The sequence below is a fragment of the Saccharomyces eubayanus genome, chromosome XIII (genome assembly GCF_001298625.1).
Source record: "Saccharomyces eubayanus strain FM1318 chromosome XIII, whole genome shotgun sequence".
NCBI classification, from domain to species: Eukaryota; Fungi; Ascomycota; class Saccharomycetes; order Saccharomycetales; family Saccharomycetaceae; genus Saccharomyces; species Saccharomyces eubayanus.
The window spans coordinates 105844-124066 of record NC_030972.1 but is presented as its reverse complement, the minus strand read 5'-3'; the positions used below and the strand labels follow the sequence as shown (position 1 = coordinate 124066).

General features: G+C 41.2%; 10 protein-coding genes across 10 annotated transcripts; 5 read left to right on the top strand and 5 right to left on the bottom strand.

The window, feature by feature from the left end:
• Positions 1-23: 23 nt before the first annotated feature.
• On the bottom strand, positions 24-503 carry BET5 (TRAPP subunit BET5; the record flags this gene model as incomplete). The annotated part of the gene is made up of 1 exon (XM_018367059.1): positions 24-503. One exon carries the CDS (start codon positions 501-503, stop codon positions 24-26), a length of 480 nt encoding a protein of 159 aa, XP_018219993.1.
• A 1030-nt stretch (positions 504-1533) lies between these two features.
• Positions 1534-2139, bottom strand: CFF1 (Cff1p; the record flags this gene model as incomplete). The annotated part of the gene is made up of 1 exon (XM_018367058.1): positions 1534-2139. One exon carries the CDS (start codon positions 2137-2139, stop codon positions 1534-1536), a length of 606 nt encoding a protein of 201 aa, XP_018219992.1.
• A 180-nt stretch (positions 2140-2319) lies between these two features.
• DUS1 (tRNA dihydrouridine synthase) lies at positions 2320-3591 on the bottom strand (the record flags this gene model as incomplete). The annotated part of the gene is made up of 1 exon (XM_018367057.1): positions 2320-3591. The coding sequence occupies one exon, from the start codon at positions 3589-3591 to the stop codon at positions 2320-2322; it is 1272 nt and encodes a 423-aa protein (XP_018219991.1).
• A 280-nt stretch (positions 3592-3871) lies between these two features.
• On the bottom strand, positions 3872-7651 carry TDA9 (Tda9p; the record flags this gene model as incomplete). The annotated part of the gene is made up of 1 exon (XM_018367056.1): positions 3872-7651. One exon carries the CDS (start codon positions 7649-7651, stop codon positions 3872-3874), a length of 3780 nt encoding a protein of 1259 aa, XP_018219990.1.
• A 613-nt stretch (positions 7652-8264) lies between these two features.
• ATP18 (F1F0 ATP synthase subunit i) lies at positions 8265-8444 on the top strand (the record flags this gene model as incomplete). Its single annotated transcript, XM_018367055.1, has 1 exon — positions 8265-8444. The coding sequence occupies one exon, from the start codon at positions 8265-8267 to the stop codon at positions 8442-8444; it is 180 nt and encodes a 59-aa protein (XP_018219989.1).
• Positions 8445-8625: 181 nt separating this feature from the next.
• DI49_4007 (putative cystathionine gamma-synthase) lies at positions 8626-10575 on the bottom strand (the record flags this gene model as incomplete). The annotated part of the gene is made up of 1 exon (XM_018367054.1): positions 8626-10575. One exon carries the CDS (start codon positions 10573-10575, stop codon positions 8626-8628), a length of 1950 nt encoding a protein of 649 aa, XP_018219988.1.
• Positions 10576-11374: 799 nt separating this feature from the next.
• DI49_4006 (uncharacterized protein) lies at positions 11375-12628 on the top strand (the record flags this gene model as incomplete). The annotated part of the gene is made up of 1 exon (XM_018367053.1): positions 11375-12628. One exon carries the CDS (start codon positions 11375-11377, stop codon positions 12626-12628), a length of 1254 nt encoding a protein of 417 aa, XP_018219987.1.
• A 1131-nt stretch (positions 12629-13759) lies between these two features.
• On the top strand, positions 13760-14494 carry TUB1 (alpha-tubulin TUB1; the record flags this gene model as incomplete). The annotated part of the gene is made up of 1 exon (XM_018367052.1): positions 13760-14494. The coding sequence occupies one exon, from the start codon at positions 13760-13762 to the stop codon at positions 14492-14494; it is 735 nt and encodes a 244-aa protein (XP_018219986.1).
• A 588-nt stretch (positions 14495-15082) lies between these two features.
• On the top strand, positions 15083-16663 carry ALO1 (D-arabinono-1,4-lactone oxidase; the record flags this gene model as incomplete). The annotated part of the gene is made up of 1 exon (XM_018367051.1): positions 15083-16663. The coding sequence occupies one exon, from the start codon at positions 15083-15085 to the stop codon at positions 16661-16663; it is 1581 nt and encodes a 526-aa protein (XP_018219985.1).
• A 433-nt stretch (positions 16664-17096) lies between these two features.
• On the top strand, positions 17097-18035 carry AIM33 (cytochrome-b5 reductase; the record flags this gene model as incomplete). The annotated part of the gene is made up of 1 exon (XM_018367050.1): positions 17097-18035. One exon carries the CDS (start codon positions 17097-17099, stop codon positions 18033-18035), a length of 939 nt encoding a protein of 312 aa, XP_018219984.1.
• Between the last annotated feature and the right edge of the window lie 188 nt (positions 18036-18223).

Genomic DNA, 18223 nt, shown 5'->3' with positions numbered 1-18223 from the left:
TGTTTAGTTTTTTCTGCGCATGCTCATTGATTGACCATTGGTGCTAAAAATGATTCCAAGACAGAAATAAAGTTTCTGTTAGTAATTTTCCTTGTACCTTGACCTCTCATTTCGCTTTCATTTTCAGCAAAATCATATGGCGATAACAGGTTGTTGCTCACATATTTGACATAAATGTGACTATATATATACTGCAAGACCTGTGTATAAGACTGCTGCTTGAAATCCGATAATAATACAAACCATAGTCCTGAAGCTGTACAATATGTGTGAACTCTATACTTCCCAGTCGATATACTCCTTACGTCATTCTTGACAGAGCCCTTGGATAGTTTTTGTGTAATAGAGCGTAACGAGAATATCATGCCGAATAGTAGTTTTGCATCTTCTTCAGTTTGCTTGGAATTTATTGTACCACTTGCACTATTGGATGCCAGTGTCCATTCTCTATCAAATATGCAGTTACAATGTCTATCAAAGATCCAAAATGAATATATCCCCATTCCCCACAGTTTATCCTAGGTGCAAAATCGCTTTATATTGATTTTTGTATTTTTTGTATTTCTTTATAATGAATGTTGGAAATCATTATCAATCCGGTTGTCAAAAACAGGATTCGGAAATTTACTAATAGGAAGTTAATGGAAGAGCCAGATATCTGACCTAAACAAACACAAGAAGAGTAGTGATAACTTACATTGATTAAAATAAACCGGAGAGTTTATATAAAAGCAAGTACTATAAACAGAAATATTTCATACACATAAAGATATATATATATATATATATCATTGAAAAACGTGCAAGACATCGGCTTTACCTCAGTATTCATAACTCACCGGCGTCTTCAATGACAATGTCAGCTCTTGGCTTACCAGAAGCAGTACCGTAGGATTCAATAGTTTTCACGATATCCATACCTTTGGTCACTTCACCAAAAACAACGTGCTTTCCATCCAACCATGAACAAGGAACAGTAGTAATGAAGAACTGGGACCCGTTCGTGTTTGGACCAGCGTTTGCCATTGATAGCAAGCCTGCCTTGTCGTGCTTCTTGATAAAATTCTCGTCAGCAAACTTGGAACCGTAAATAGATTTGCCCCCAAATCCGTTAGTCAAATCAGTGTCACCACCTTGGAGCATGAAATCTGGGATAATTCTGTGGAAAGGAACACCTTTGTAACCCCAGCCCTTCTCGCCGGTACACAAGGCTCTGAAATTTTCAGCTGTCTTCGGAACCACATTATCATATAATTCGAATTCAATTCTACCGATCTTCGTACCATTGACAGCTGGATCGAAGAACACCTTCTTGCCCAATCTGGAAGCAGAGTTGGAGAATAGGCGAGATTGTTGAATGACTGAACGTTTAAACATGACTGGTGGATCTTTTTTGCTGGTGTTTACTTCTTTACAGGTTGTTCCTTTCGTTGAAGAACAAATATGAAAAATATTAAAGTTGATAATAATCGCGGTGCGAAGGGGCTAAACTAATTCTTATTGGTTATATTGACATAAATGTACTACAGAAACCTAAACTAAGAATGCCAACTCGGCTGCCCTTTCAGGACCAACAAGGCTCTTCAACTCATCTTCACCTTTCATAAAGGTGTGATCTTCGAAATCAAACCCAGGTACCACTACTTCACTAATCAACAACCCGTTGTCGAATTCTTCGTTTGGTACAAGGAAACTTGCTTTAAAAACACCTCCGGGGACAACCCATTGGGAGACTTCTCCCTTCTTATAGTCAAATCCAACCCTAAATGATTTTACTTGGCCATCAGGGTACACTAGTACGTATTGACCTTTACCTCTTTGCAAAATATGCGTAATTCTATTAATATTCTTGTGAAATTTCCCAATTGGGCTGTCGGGAGTCAGCAAGTAATAAATCAGCGTAGACTGGTTCCTTGTCACTGTAACACTATCGGTAGAGTCTCCGTCTTGTGGCTTTTCTAAGTCCATGGTCAAGGGAGACCTGTCTGTCTCTTTGAAGTACCCACCTTCTCTGTGCTTGATCAGTTGCCAATCATGAATCATTTGTTGCAAACTAGTTGGAGGCTCAAGCGCAGGGACTTTAACAAAGCTTACAGGCTCAATGGCTGCATCAGCAGCTTCTTGTATATTAGCTGACATATTTTTCTCTGGCGTGCTCTCAGTTGAGTGTTTGAGTTTCTGATTACAGTAGAGTTTTCTTATAAAGGCGACGTTGAATATTTTCTATTGTATTGATATAAATACATAAAAGCTCAGATTTAGGTAAAAGGGCAGATAACAAAGGGATCTACTTAGTCTACATATTAGGCGACAATCACGCTATGCTTTTGCTTCCTTCGTTTTACCAGAAGATTCTAGCGGTACATCAGCTTTACGTTTCTTGTTCATGTCTGCATCTGTCAGGCCTTGCATAACTCTTTTATCACCAGTGATACCGTTAACAGGCCTAAAATATGGCTGACATCTCCAGTATGGCACGGTTCTGTACGAACCGCCCCAAGCCTGCATCTCGCCGATAGTTATTTCATCCTTGTCCTCGATATCTGGTTGTTGATATATTTCTTCCACCACTTTTTCCACAGGTATCACTATTTTTTCCTCCCATTCTTCCCAGGTGGCCTTTGCATTCATGGTTGCAAGATCAGATCTGATATCCGTGTGGTGCGGTAAGAGAGGTCTTAGAATCTTGAAAAAATGAGACTTCATCGCTGTTTTCGAGGCTTTGGATTCTTGGCAATCCTTGACTATTTGAAAATATTCCCTGATGATTTTATCCACACGTGGGAAAACCTTGTCCTTGTCCTGAGTGTGGTCTACGTTGAAAACACCAGGATTATAAAGATTCCCTTCGGCACTCATAACTGCATCTGCGCCAATGTTTTCCATACAGCGTGAGATATCTTCAGGATATAGGATATTTCCGTTGGCAAAAAACACAGTTTCTTTGGGCAGTTCATCTCTTAGATACTTGATGGTTTGCCAGTTTGCTAAACCTGTCTTTTGGCCCTTTTGATCTCTTACTCTCCCATGTACTGTTAAAAACTGAGCACCTGCGTCTAATACCATCTTGGCATAGCTTAAACTCTTCTCACGGTCATCAAATATACGAATTTTGGCGGTGACTGGCACTTTCAAATTCTCATGCAAGGTGTTAATTAAACCATGTACCAATTCCCACTCTTCCATCAAAAACGACCCATAGTGTCCCTTCTTGGCTATACCTTGAGGACAGCCCAAATTCAAATCTACAGCATCACATTTATCTTCCACAAATTTAGCCGCAGCCAACAGGTACTCCGGATCGTTGGCACAAAATTGTACAACCAAAGGTCTATCCACTTCAGAACCATCTAGGGAGCACCAATTATCTTCCCTATATTTCTTCGAGGTCGCGAATAATTTCGCATGTAACATAGGAGTGTACGCCAAAGTGGCACCGTATCTCCTTGACAAAATACGCCATGCTAAATCAGATTGATCTACCATTGGCGCAACAATCCTAGTAGGACGGCCAATCTTGTCAAAAAGCTGCGGACCTGTCAATTTTTGCATCAGAGCGTTATTAGTATTACTCGAGACCGGTTCAGTCATGTGCAACCGGTATATGTTGAGTTGATTACGGATTTTGAAAAACCTGAACAATACCGATGAGAACACTTTGAGTTTAGGAACTTGTGGGTGGTGAGAACAGCCTAAACAGTTATTTTACTTTCCTCTTGTTTATTTTCACTTTTATCTCATCGATTTTTTTTTCGATTTTTTGATTTTCACTACATACTTAAGAATAAAAAGAAATGAAAACGAAAATTTCAGTTCTTTGGAGAATTTATTTAATGTTACACATAGATGTGTGAAATATCCATCTAAAAGTCTATCTTTTGTTTAGAGCTTTACCATGATTAATATTATAAATAGCCCTGGATTGTAAAGCATGAGCAAACAGCAGGGACACAGGCCAGACGGGTGTATCGCCGAGGATTCTAGCACCACAGTATAATGTTCTTGAAGATAGCCTTGTTCTCATGATTATATCTAGCGCTCTATCACTAACAACCTCTGGGTTCAAAGCCCTTTCTATCAAAGAAGAATCCAAACTCTCGATATCTAAACCACCATTATCTGGAACTCTTAAAAATTCTGCAAATGTTTGCAGTTTATACTCTCTTTCAGATAAGTGCGATTCAATCCTTTTCAAAGTTTTAAATGCCTTCAGCCACAGAATTCTATCAGTGATCTTCAAACCACCGATCATGGTATCGCCCTTTTGGTTTTGCGCAAAATCTTCCAATTTCCTCATGTACCCGGCTATGACCAAGATTGAAACAAAGATACAAGTAATGGTGAAAATCGGAGTTTGCGTTGATCTTCCTTTCATTATAGATACTGTGTCAATCCAAAATGTGACAACAGAAACAGCGTATTCCGTGGCTTCGCGTAATGATTCCCATTCGTAGCAAACTTTTTCTAAGGAACTATTCATCGAATTCCAATCCTGGTTCCAAATGAATCTCAGTGTTGGAGCCACATCTAGACATTTTCTTAATTTTGCAAAAAAATACAGAGGGATGATCAATCTAAATGACGGATTCGTATTGATTATTGGTAAGTTTTCATTATTGAGAGCCAGTATTCCTCCATTCTTGATATATAACAGTTCCCAGTGTTTTAGCATGGTAGCAACTAGGGGCCTTGAATGCATCCTCCATTGCACGTCTTTCATATGAAAATCTCCTTTATAATTATCTCTCAAAGCGTCTCTTTCAATGTTTATCTTTTCATGGATAGAGATCAGTAAAGATAATAAGGTCCTAAACGAGACTTTAGCGTTGTCGTAAAGGTAAGGATTGCCATTTGATAGGTACATTAAGCATTTTTCGTAATTGGATTCACCGTTAGATACTTCAATTAAGGAAAATTTAGAATCCAAAACGATATTGAACCTTGTCAAATTCTCATTCCAGACTTTGAAATCTTCACAAAAGAACAATACTTCGTTGTAGCACGGAACACCGCACTTCAAATCAATCGAATGAAAGCAGCAATCAAAATCTACTAAAGATTTGAATAAGTTGGAAATCAACAAAACTATATGACATATTCTTATTCTCGATTGAGCTAAAATGAAGTATTTGAAGTTCCTGTTAATTTGTTCCAATGTGTTATATTGTGCTTTAAACTGATTTAGGACAGCAGGGTTATCTTGGAATTCTAGCACATGATCGCTCTCGATTGGCGGTTTTATAAAATTTTCTAGTGGGAAGTTTAATTTTGTGATTTTGATTAATTGAACCAAAATAACTATTTGTGTATTCACCGTTCTGAATACATTAATATCATTGGAGAAAATACTAGTAAACGTCAATAAAACCAAAGACTGAATTAACCAGATGGGGGTCTTATCGTGACTGTTTTTGGTACTTTCTAGGAAAACTCTTACTTTTGTTCTTGCTATCTTTGACAATAATAACGCATGCGTGGAGTGGAAGCCGTAGAGGGCACCAATCATGCTGATAGAGATTACTAATGGATAGTTTTCATTTGCAGGTAGAATCGAGTATAGGTGGATAAAGGGGAAGTATTTGTGAAATTCCACCTGATACAGATTGACGTAATGGTTCAATTCCTCAACAGTGGGGAATAGATTAGATCCTAATTTATGTTCCTCAATAATTGAGTTTCGCAACTGTTCTGTGAAAAATTTAAGTTTTTTAGGGTGTTTTTCCTTTTTTCGTGGAATTGGTTGTGTCACTCCGGTTGGAGTAGTTAATGGTGGTGTTGAACTTGAAGAAGAAACTGCACTTTTTTGATTTTGAAAGAGTGGTGAATATAGATTCACGTTTTTCTTGAATAAATCGATTTGTCTAGAAGTGAATAAATTAGAAACAGATTCATCTAATAAAAACTCGTTGATATCTTCATTTTTCTTACCGAATTGCATTGGAGAGGCAGAAGAGGAAGGCGATGCAGTCGAAGGTATTTTCTCGTCTGACAGAAATCTTGAAATGGCTTTATTTGGCTTAGTTTTAAACAAAGCGAACTGTCCTGGTGGAGATATGTTTGCTGACACGGACTGGAATTGATTGGAAGGATCATGTGCGTTGTTATCTTCATTATGCATATTTGTTGGTTCTGAGCGAGTTGTGGGATGTTGAGAATGTAAGTTGTTGAACCCAATATCGTTAAAATGACTGATATTAAGTTTCAAATCATTTTCAATTTGAGAATCCATGATGAACTTGGATAGCCATTCCTCACTTTCTATGAATGAATCATCATGACCACTTGCACGATAACTTTGAACAAACCCGGTATGATTAATAGGTTCTCCATTTATGTTGCCGTTGCCGTTGCTTCGAGTTCTTTCAGTCACATTAACATTATTACCAGTAATATTATCCTTGTTCGTATTATTACAGTTTGCAATACTGTTATGCTTGGTGTCTGAATGTGCATGGCTTTTGTAATTGAAATAATCTAAACTAGGATCTGCAGTAATGGATCTTACAAACCCACCCGAACCACCATATGAGGAGCCCATTGTTAAAAAATCCGATAAATAGGGAGTATGCGCCAAAAATAAAGAACTGCTTTCTCTTGGTATAGGTAGTTGAGAGGGAGGAGCTGTCGCAGCCTGATGCGGAGTGGCAGTACTACCTGTGGCGGTGTCCGCCGTGGAAGAAGGATACAAATCTATATGTTCAGGACCTGAAGCAGCCGCAGTTGACGTTGGAGGCGGCTGACCGTCTAATGATAAAAATGGTGGCAAGTCCAAAGTTTCCAAGTCCACCACACCAGATTCGATAGCATTTTCTATAAGTTGTTGCGCTGTTAATTGAGGTGTGGAGAATCCCACCTGATGAGGGACGCTTTCCTGCAATTCGTCAAAATCGGATTTGGTTTGTTGATGCAGTTTTTGAAAATTGTCAGAACTATACGTGAATGCACTGGAAGCTGAAAATGATGCATGTCTTTTATATTTTGTCGGAATACTCATATCTGGCGGAGGAGGGGAACGCGAAGACGACTCAGGTACCTGAATTATTGCAGGTGTGGAAGAGTTACCCACTAAAGGCAGAATGCCCGCACTGTGGCCATTCATACTGTACGAAGGGCTCAAATCCAATTCGTCCTGCTTCCCGCCTTTTTTCTCTTTCGCTGCTTTTTTCAACTGAGCAGCCGTTTTGGCTAATGGATTGCTTGGTGTCGGAAGAATAGTTTGTTTGTTGCCTTGAATTTGAATTATGTTTTTATCGTTCATGGCATCTATTTCATTCTTGTCTCTAGAATCCACAGATTCTTTGGAAACCAATGCCGAATGCAGCTTGTGTTGATGCCGCAACACAAGGTCTCGTCTCGCAAAGCACCTTCCGCAAAACACGCAAAGGAAAGGTTTCTCGTTTGTATGTGCTCTTTGATGTCGTTTCAGATGCTCCTGTCTCACGAACCCCCTTGTACAGATATGGCACAGAAAAGGTCTTGGTTTATCGGTCTTGATAGTCCTGGATTTCTTAGGAATCGGCAGCACTTGCGACTCATCGCTTGCGACAGAAATAACGCATGGAGGAGCAGACAGAGCCGGAGGCCTATCAGCATGATCGGTGGCAGAAAGATCCCTTTTGATGGGTAGTCCTTTGAACTCTTCCGATGGCATGGCTGATGCAATGTGCTTTAGAAAAAGCTAGGATCTTGCTGGAACAGTTAACGACTGGGCCTTTTGTGTTACCCAGAGTATCCGTGGCACTATCTGACACTCTACTCTAACAATAGTTAGTTATGAACAGAATAGCCCGATGCAACCACTCTGCTGGAGGCAAACAATAGCGTTTATCCATTTACTATTGCTATAATCTACGGGTTTTTCAGCGGAAAACGTCAAAACCACTATCAACGAATCAGTCACCCGGCGCAAAACAACAGTCCAGGTCACGTGCTGGGACGTTTGTCCTCCTAACGCTATCATAAAGTGTTGAGGGCAGCCAAAACATTGAGCGTGCATTCCAACACAATGCCAGTTAGTCATATGAGCCTAAACTGGAAGATTGAAACTACTGTGTTGATGATCGAACTTCAAGAAGAGTATATATCGCTGTGCACGACCCAATAAGGTCTGACCATGCGGCTTTACGCGGAGAAATCTCTCAAGGTTTAAAAAGGCCTAGGAGAAAATACAAGGAACAATCAGCTAAGACCAGGAGGAGTTCAATTCGGATAGTGAATAGACATATACGTTGACCCATTGACGGATTGTATTGAATCGTATTGTCATGTTGAAAAGATTTCCCACCCCTGTCCTTAAAGTGTATTGGCCCTTCTTCGTGGCTGGTGCCGCCGTCTATTACGGTATGAGTAAAGCTGCTGATCTCTCTTCTAACACGAAGGAATTTATCAACGATCCAAGAAACCCAAGATTCGCCAAAGGTGGGAAGTTTGTGGAAGTTGATTGAATAAGACTAGGACAAACACAGTTGTATGTGATGATGACTGCTACTGCTACTACATATGTTTGTATATAGAAATATATTCGTAATGCGTGAAAAAATAAAATATCGAAAAAAAAACTGTAATAAAATAAAATAAATTTGAATTTAAAAATCAAAAATCGTTATGCTATCTTTCATTCCCATGTCATATTGCCAGCGTTTGGTCGATTGCCTTTTGGAAGATCTTCCCCAAGGTCAATTGGTTCTCTAGACCTACGCTGATTCTAAGAAGATTTCTCTCCACACCGAACTTTTCAGCCATGGCCATTTCATGGTAATATGTCATAAGAGTATAGGGGAATACCAGGGTGAAATTTGTGCCTAGCGAGGGGCCCTTATTTAGTTGCAAGTTGTCGTAGAAGGCCTCAGCGTGGTCTTCGTCATGGAACGTCAATGAAAATAAGCCGCCGTACCCGCCTTCTTTCTTACATCTTACCATGTCGTAGTTAGTTAGTGTCTCCTTGGAGGTTAAGTTAGGGTAGTATATTTTCTTGAATAGCGCATCTTTCCCTACGTGCGGCTTTATTATCTTATCCAAGAGGTATTCGGTATTATAGTTGATACGGATGGTCCTGGCGATGAAATCCCTGGAGTTTCTCTCCAGATAGATGGCGTCTTCACACCATAACAAATCTTCGTACTCATCTTCCAATTGCATAAAGCGAGTGGCAAAGTCGTACACCCGGCTTTGTGGGTTTAAAACCATCGAGCCACCTATCACGTTAGAGTCCCCGCTGAACGTCTTGGTCAAGGAACTGCACACGATGTCGGCAAACGGCAGACCGTCTATGTTGACTATCCCGCCAACTGTTTCATCAATGATAATGAAAAATCCGAATAGTTCGGAGAGTCTCTTCAGTTCTACTAAATTGCCCATTTTCAACAGAGGGTTCGATGGGGTCTCTATGAAAACAGCCAGGATCTGTTCGCCGGAATGTAAAATCTTCGTCAGTTCATTCATCGAAGAACCGTCCCCGTCCCCCAAGAAGTACGTTTCGTTAAATTCTTGCAAGACATGAAGCGTGTCCGCATAAGGAAACCCAAATATCACTGTTTTCTTATTGGGAGCCGATGAGGTAAGGTCATTCCCGTTTCTGGCTCTGTTCAACCGCAGTGAGTCCCATTGCAACAGTAATCTATGTCCAGTGAAGATGGCCGCCATACCGCTCGGAAACAAGAAAACGTCTCTCTCGGGGCAAACCCTTAAGGCACACCTTCCTGCATCTTCCTCTACGGATTGCTCTTCGTCTATTGTGCTCATTTCGATGGGTTCTGGAGGAATTGTGGAAACAAGACCATTGTGAGACTCGCTGTTGACGTCTTCTTCGCTGCCAATACCGCTGCCCTGGTCCTCCCCGTGATTAGCCTCGTTGAGCGACGAATCCAGGAACGTTGCCTGGAAATCCTGTTCGTCAGGGTTGCCAGAGAAAAAGTGATAGTTTTCCTCCTCGTCATGCTCATCCTTATCGATGACTTTCGTGGCGATCCGCTTCTTGATCAACTCTTTGGCCCGATCCGCAAAAGCAAAATTCAAGTTCCTGCCGTAACGAGTCTCTATGTATTCCTTTTCCTCCGCGGGACTGGGCTTCTTCTCCACCACAAACAACTCGTGCAAAACATACTCGGCTAACCGGCTGGAGATTATTTCGCCTGTGAACTGCCAGTATTGTCTCAGTATGCTTTCWTWYKYWYWRTSMWMSRRCRMCMMCSSRRWYYTACACTCTCTTTTCCACGTCTTCTGCTCTTCGTTAATGGGCTTCGCGGTGGCCAACTGCAAGATCCTTACCTTGCCATTGCGATGCGCGCTCTTGCTTCTTATATACTCTCTGCACCGCTTAGCAACTCTATAGGAGGGAAAGCAAAGACAGGTCTCGTTTTCCTTAGCGTACTTCTCGATCAAGATATCACGCAGCTTTTGAATTGACGGGTGAATCCAGAACCTGGGGTATCCGGACTTCAGGGCCCCTAAAACTTTGGAGTCCTTTTCCTCATACAAAATCACGGACTTCCATGTGGGAAAGCACACAGACACTGCATGTTGCGTGTCCAACGGTATAGGCTGTCCCAGTTTGGTAGCCACTTGTGCCGAGACCATGTCTTCGATGATCTTTAAAAGAGGGGAAAACGGTGGGAAAACTTCGCCTGTGGCCTTGGCTCCCTGCGTGGCCCTGCTATACCACCTTTAGCACTAGCAAGAGGCAATTTTTTCATCAAATTTTCATTGCGAAATTTCGCCAGACGGCATCGCACACCAGCCGGGTGACCGCGACGCGGCTTTCCCGATGCAGTAGCAACTGGTGGTGCAAAGGGCCAGTGCTAGACGTGTTTGGACACGGAAGCGTGAACCCACATGGCCTTTCTTGGCATCTCCTGTGAGGGTACCGGCGTGCTCGTAGCTGATGCCTTTAGATCGGTTCAACCCGCGTCCGCGGTCGGGTGCCTGCGTTCTGCGAGAGCCAAAGGGCCCTGAACGAGGCGGCTTTTAAACGAAATACCAAGGGTTTTATTCGTTTTTTGGGCGGTGCCTGCTAAGGAACACATAGAACAATAGACCCTACCGGTAAACGATGGGCATTGCGATCGTTTACGGCTAAAACTGTTGAGTGGGTGAAGGGCAGGGCCTTGTTGCGTGCCTGGTAGCACAGCAGGAACGGTACGAATCGAGTGGAGACAGGAAAGCTTGACGTGTGCTTGCTTTTAAACGGCTCGGAGAGTGTAATCTGGCATGTACGTGTGCGCACACGCACATGTATGTATATATAGACACACCCATATGTGTCTGTATATATAAATAGAAAGGAACATGCCGTTGTAGAAAGGGGTTTCCTGTGGAGGTGCCTTTGATTCTTGTGTATCGTAGCAGCTTAGTGAAGGCAAAACCAGGTATAGACTCGATGGACTACCTACATGTATATAACAACAACCACGGTCATGTCCCCAGAACACCCACTGGCCAACCATGCCTGTCGCCTGTTCTCCCCCCAATAAAATTGGCGCTAGATCAACAGCACTCACAGACGTTCGGGTATGCCAGCCCCCGGTGCTTGCCCACACCCATATTGCCCTCTATGAGCATGAATGCGGCCGTCGGTTGGTCACAGCAGGTCCTCACCATTCCTGTCCCCATACGAAGCAGCACGCGAATGATTCCTATGATCACGCCGATCGCTTCCCCAAGATCACGATTCGAAGTGACGACCCCTTCGCCCTCGCTAGCCACTGTCGCCATAAAGCTGCCAGATTTGAAACTGCCACCTTCGCCTGTGCTTGCTACAGCAAACAGTGCGCCACCGCAGCCCGTTCTACCCAAGATTGTGGTTGGAACTAGCAACAGTGCCGCTGAAAGGACAAACAATGAAGAACTGGTCAGAGGAATACCCGACTACATCGACTGTGCAATAACCAGGACACAATTGAGTAAGGCCAGATCTGGTAAACAACTAATTGCATGCGCACAGGCGTACCACCACCCGGTGAACGAAAATGAGATAGAAAACATCAATAACATCCTGAACTTTAGAGATTTCATTTTCAAACACCCCAAATCCTCCTTCGAGTCGCTGTGTATCCTATCGTTCGAGCAGTTCGTTAGAGTGTATGCATTCATCAATTTCATTTATAAAACGAAAAAAATCAATAAAAACAAGTATGAATTCACTTGCGAGATGAATGTTCACGAGCAACTCAGTAATAAGCGCATCCAAAGGACGAGGACCCCCGAGAAATACAAGATACACTTGATTTGTGAATCTAAACTCATATTATCCTTTAACCATAGCACCAAGACGGTCAAATTCGAATCCGTCAACGGTGGACATTGCCATCCCATCTCAACCAATCACGTTATCAAGCCATCGCTATTCCTGATGCACTGCATTAAACAGTGTCATCAGACGGTAACTGACCCTACGCATCTGAAACTAGCACTGAGAGACGCTTTGAAATCCCTCGATCATGAAAGAATAGGAATACCGTATCTGAAGAAAAGACACCTTAAACAGTTGCACCAAGCAACATCACTATCTAACGCTTGCACCACACCCAAAAAACAAGAAGACCATACCACACTAAGTATGCACACAGGTATCATCCCTACAGGCAACTTTTTCATGTTCAATGCATCCAGTGATATATTTCAAAGGAACTAAACCCCTTAAGTACATGTATACATAAATACCCTGTATCTTCTTTCTAAAAAAACCCGATTGCATTATTTTTTATTAGAAAGACGCCCTGTAGCAAATATTACACCTGCTAGCGGTGGAGGCACGTCTAGAATCACATTGGGACAGTATCGCCACCTGTATGTCTGTATGACATTACCAATATTATATATTCTATATGTATGTTGTACTGTTTTAGTATTCCCACGCCGGGTGATGCCACGCGAAAACGCCTCGAGCCAAAGGGAAAAAAATCTAAATTGCAAAACAAAACAAAACAAAAACACTAACTATATCGTTTTACCCAATCTAGTATATCTGACTACAGCACCTCTCATCACTCAACGCCTGTGAACCTACAACTGCAAGCAAACAATGAGGGAAGTTATTAGTATTAATGGTATGTGCACACGGTCTTTTGCCTGTCTACGGTAGATCTATTTTTTTTCTTTTTTTAGTGGCTTCTTTTGGCGTTTCGTTTCATCTTTCTTTACTAACTTTAAACAATTTTTTATTATTTGTTTCGCTACAGTCGGTCAAGCTGGTTGTCAAATTGGTAATGCCTGTTGGGAACTGTACTCGTTGGAACACGGTATTAAGCCAGATGGCCATCTCGAAAGTGGTCTTACAAAGCCCAAAGGAGGAGAAGAAGGTTTTTCAACATTTTTCCATGAAACTGGGCACGGTAAGTTTGTTCCAAGAGCCATCTATGTGGATTTAGAACCTAATGTGATTGATGAAGTCCGTAATGGCCCTTATAAGGATCTTTTCCATCCAGAGCAACTGATCAGTGGTAAGGAAGACGCGGCTAATAATTACGCAAGAGGTCATTACACAGTCGGTAGAGAAATCCTGGGCGATGTTCTAGACAGGATTAGAAAGCTAGCAGACCAATGTGATGGACTGCAAGGGTTCTTGTTCACCCATTCTCTTGGTGGTGGTACCGGTTCCGGTTTAGGGTCTTTACTATTGGAAGAACTATCCGCTGAATACGGTAAGAAGTCCAAGTTGGAATTTGCTGTATACCCCGCCCCACAAGTTTCCACCTCCGTCGTTGAACCTTACAACACTGTCTTAACTACTCATACCACTCTGGAGCATGCAGACTGTACCTTTATGGTCGATAACGAAGCCATCTATGATATGTGCAAAAGAAACTTGGATATTCCAAGGCCAAGTTTTTCAAACTTGAATAACTTGATTGCTCAAGTGGTCTCATCTGTGACAGCGTCTTTAAGATTTGACGGTTCACTAAATGTGGATTTGAATGAATTCCAAACCAACTTGGTTCCATATCCAAGAATTCATTTCCCCCTAGTTTCATATTCTCCAGTCTTAACCAAGTCAAAGGCATTCCACGAATCCAATTCCGTCTCAGAGATTACAAACGCTTGTTTCGAACCCGGTAACCAAATGGTCAAATGTGATCCTAGAGATGGTAAATATATGGCCACCTGTCTATTATACAGAGGTGACGTGGTAACAAGAGATGTCCAAAGAGCTGTCGAACAGGTGAAAAACAAGAAGACTGTTCAACTAGTCGATTGGTGTCCAACTGGTTTCAAGATCGGTATTTGCTACGAACCTCCAACTGCTACGCCAAACTCCCAATTGGCTTCTGTGGATAGAGCCGTATGTATGCTATCAAACACTACATCCATTGCTGAGGCTTGGAAAAGAATCGACAGAAAGTTCGACTTGATGTATGCTAAGCGTGCCTTCGTCCACTGGTACGTCGGTGAAGGTATGGAGGAAGGTGAATTCACCGAAGCTAGAGAAGACTTGGCTGCTTTAGAAAGAGATTATATCGAAGTGGGTGCTGACTCCTATGCCGAAGAAGAAGAATTCTAGGCCCCTTTCCCACGCCTCTAAAACCTCTTTTCTTTTTTCATACTTCAAATATTGTAATTATTTGTTTTCCTTCCTTATTGTTATATCCCTTTTGGTATTATCTTATCTATTATTTACCTATTATATCTTTCTAATATCTACGTACAAAAGAAAAAAAAAATCATTTTGCCCTTATTAAGCAGAACTCAGTAAGAAACTGGCTAGTACCGCTATGCTTGGTTAAATTGCAACAACCTATCATATACTGCGTCAGGCAGTTGCACCACCACTACTACTACCACTACTCTACTCATTTCCCTAATATAACTTTTTTCAATGTCCCTAGTTCCTTTTTTTTCATCTGGCCGCCGCCGCCGCCGCACTGAAAAAATCAAAATGAAAACATCTTGGGAAGAGATTTGGGGACGACGCAAGAGGGGAACCTGTTATCAGCAAGGAGAACTTCAAAAAGTAGTACATCTCAACTTCAGGTCTTTGGATTTTCAATACCTGATTGTGCTTATTTCCAAAAATTCAAGTATCTTAAGAAGCAAACCAAGAACTCGCGGTAACAAATAAAAAGGTGCCAACAATTAAGATTCTTAACTCATGTCTGCTATCCCGTTTAAAAGGAACTATGTGTTCAAGAATTGGGCCGGTATTTACTCTGCAAAACCGGAACGTTATTTTCAACCGACTTCCATCGATGAAGTTGTCGAGCTGGTGAAAAATGCCAGGCTAGCTGAAAAAACATTAGTCACTGTTGGTTCAGGACATTCCCCTAGCAACATGTGTGTTACCGATGAATGGCTTGTTAATTTGGACAAATTGAACACGGTGCAGAAGTTTGTGGAATACCCTGACCTGCACTATGCCGATGTTACTGTAGATGCTGGTATGAGGCTTTATCAATTGAATGAGTTTCTTGGTGCGAAGGGTTACTCCATCCAGAACTTGGGCTCTATCTCAGAGCAAAGTGTAGCTGGTATAATATCCACTGGTAGTCATGGCTCTTCGCCCTACCATGGTTTGATATCATCTCAGTTTGTTAATTTGACTATCGTTAATGGTAAAGGTGAAGTGAAGTTTTTGGATTCCGAGAACGATTCAGAGGTCTTCAAAGCCGCTTTGCTTTCAGTCGGTAAAATTGGTATTATTGTCTCCGCTACTGTAAGAGTTATTCCTGGTTTCAATATTAAGTCTACTCAAGAAGTGATTACTTTTGAAGATCTTTTGAAACAATGGGATACTTTATGGACCTCATCTGAATTTATTAGAGTTTGGTGGTATCCTTATACTAGAAAATGTGTTTTATGGAGAGGGAACAAAACTGAAAGTGCCCAAAACGGGCCCGCCAAATCTTGGTGGGGCACTAAACTTGGCAGATTTTTCTACGAAACCCTATTATGGATCTCCACTAAGGTTTATGCACCATTAACCCCTTTCGTGGAAAAATTCGTTTTTAATAGGCAATACGGTAAATTGGAAAAGAGTTCTACTGGAGATGTCAACGTAACAGATTCTATCAGCGGATTTAATATGGATTGTTTATTTTCACAATTTGTGGATGAGTGGGGGTGCCCTATGGATAATGGTTTAGAAGTACTACGTTCATTGGACCATTCTATCGCCCAAGCTGCCATTAGCAAAGAGTTTTATGTTCATGTCCCCATGGAAGTTCGTTGCTCAAATACCACGCTACCTTCCGAACCCCTAAATACATCCAAGAGAACAAATACCAGTCCCGGTGCAGTCTACGGTAATGTTTGCCGTCCATTCTTAGACAACACTCCATCTCATTGTAGATATGCTCCATTGGACAATGTCACCAATAGTCAGTTGACATTGTATATAAATGCTACCATTTATAGGCCTTTTGGCTGCAACACCCCAATCCATAAATGGTTCACCCTTTTCGAAAACACTATGATGGTAGCTGGCGGTAAGCCACATTGGGCTAAGAACTTCCTAGGTTCAACCACTCTAGCTGCTGGTCCAGTGAAAAAGGATGCTGACTACGACGATTTCGAAATGAGAGGAATGGCAATGAAGGTCGAAGAGTGGTATGGCGAGGATCTAAAGAAATTCAGAAAAATAAGAAAAGACCAAGATCCTGATAACGTATTCTTGGCAAACAAAGAATGGGCTATCATAAACGGTATCATAGATCCTAGTGAGCTTTCCAACTAGTGTCTTCTTTATTTTGACCCTTTCTTCCTTTTTCTATTAAGAAGTATGTATATACATTTGACAATATATATTCTACTTAGCACTATGGTGCTGCTCATGTACATTCCAACACCCACATTTTAGTTGCTACTGAAAACTACTATGCTGGGCATTTCAGCAATTATGGGACCCTTTTTTTTACTATCATTATTTGTAATAACTTTTCTTCTTTTCGGCAAAGCCGAGCGCGGTAATGATTGGTCGTATAAGCAATTACGAGAAATTGGTATGGCGTAACGTAAATCTGTCTAGGAAATTTTAAGAACTAAATAGTGTGTATATTTTATGCATTTTTTTCTTGCTGTATATATAACAGAGCTTTTCTTAAAGGAGTTCATAACATGCTTTAGAGTGGTGTAAGATATCATCTCGTAGTTGTCATCCTTCAGGAAAAATGTCATTAATAGAAACATGTGTATCGTTCGCTTTGGCAAACCCGCTTTATTGGTTTTGCACTGGACTGCTGCTGAACTGTGTGATCACACCATTATATCTTTGGAAAACACAAGATAGCCGAATCGTAGGCCTATCTTTACTTCATTTTGCAGTGCTTTATGCTATAGCGTTTATAACCGTCCGCACAGAAAGATCCCTTTATAAGGATAAATGGGTAGCGCTTCCCTTGGTTAAGAAAGCCCGTATTTCTCGTAATACTAGTTTGTACTGCTTCAAACTAAAATATCCTTTTGAAACGTTGCATATTCCTATGGGATACCATTTGGCAGCAAGGGTAACAATTAATGGTGAACGATTAGTAAGATACTACACCCCAGTAAATGTCCCTAATACGGAAGGTTTACTAGAGTTAGTAGTAAAGACATACAAACACGGTGTCGTTTCCAAATATTTTGACAAATTGAAAATCGGCCAGTATGTAGAATTCAAGGGGCCTTTAGGTGAACTGGAATATGATCAAGATTCTGCGACAGAATTAGGAATCATCGCAGGAGGGTCTGGTATCACTCCCGTATTACAAGTTTTACAAGAAATTATTCCATCGCCAGAAGATCTAACGCATATTTCTTTGATATACGCAAATGAGACAGAGGACGACATTCTTTTGAAATCACAACTAGACCACATGGCTAAAGAATACCCACATTTCAAAGTTCATTATGTGGTTCATAAGCCGAACGGCCTATGGAATGGTGATATCGGGTACGTGACTTTAGAAGAAATGAAAAGATATTTACCCAAACAAGCAGAGGATCACCGTTTATTGATTTGCGGACCACCAAAGATGAATGAAATGGTTTTGAGCTACGCAAAGGAGTTGGGCTGGAGTAACGGATTTCACAAAGGCAACGGCAGTGACAAAGTTTTTGTCTTTTAATAAGACGACTCATGATTTTACGATTTTTTTTCATGTAGATAATTAATTAATTATATTTAGATATATATTCATGATATTTTAATGATTCAGGAAATATTAAAATGGGATAGGCTCCCAGAGAAAACTCAATAAAGAAGAAAAAAAAAAGTCTATAAAGATTTAAAAAGTACACACATATTCATATATAC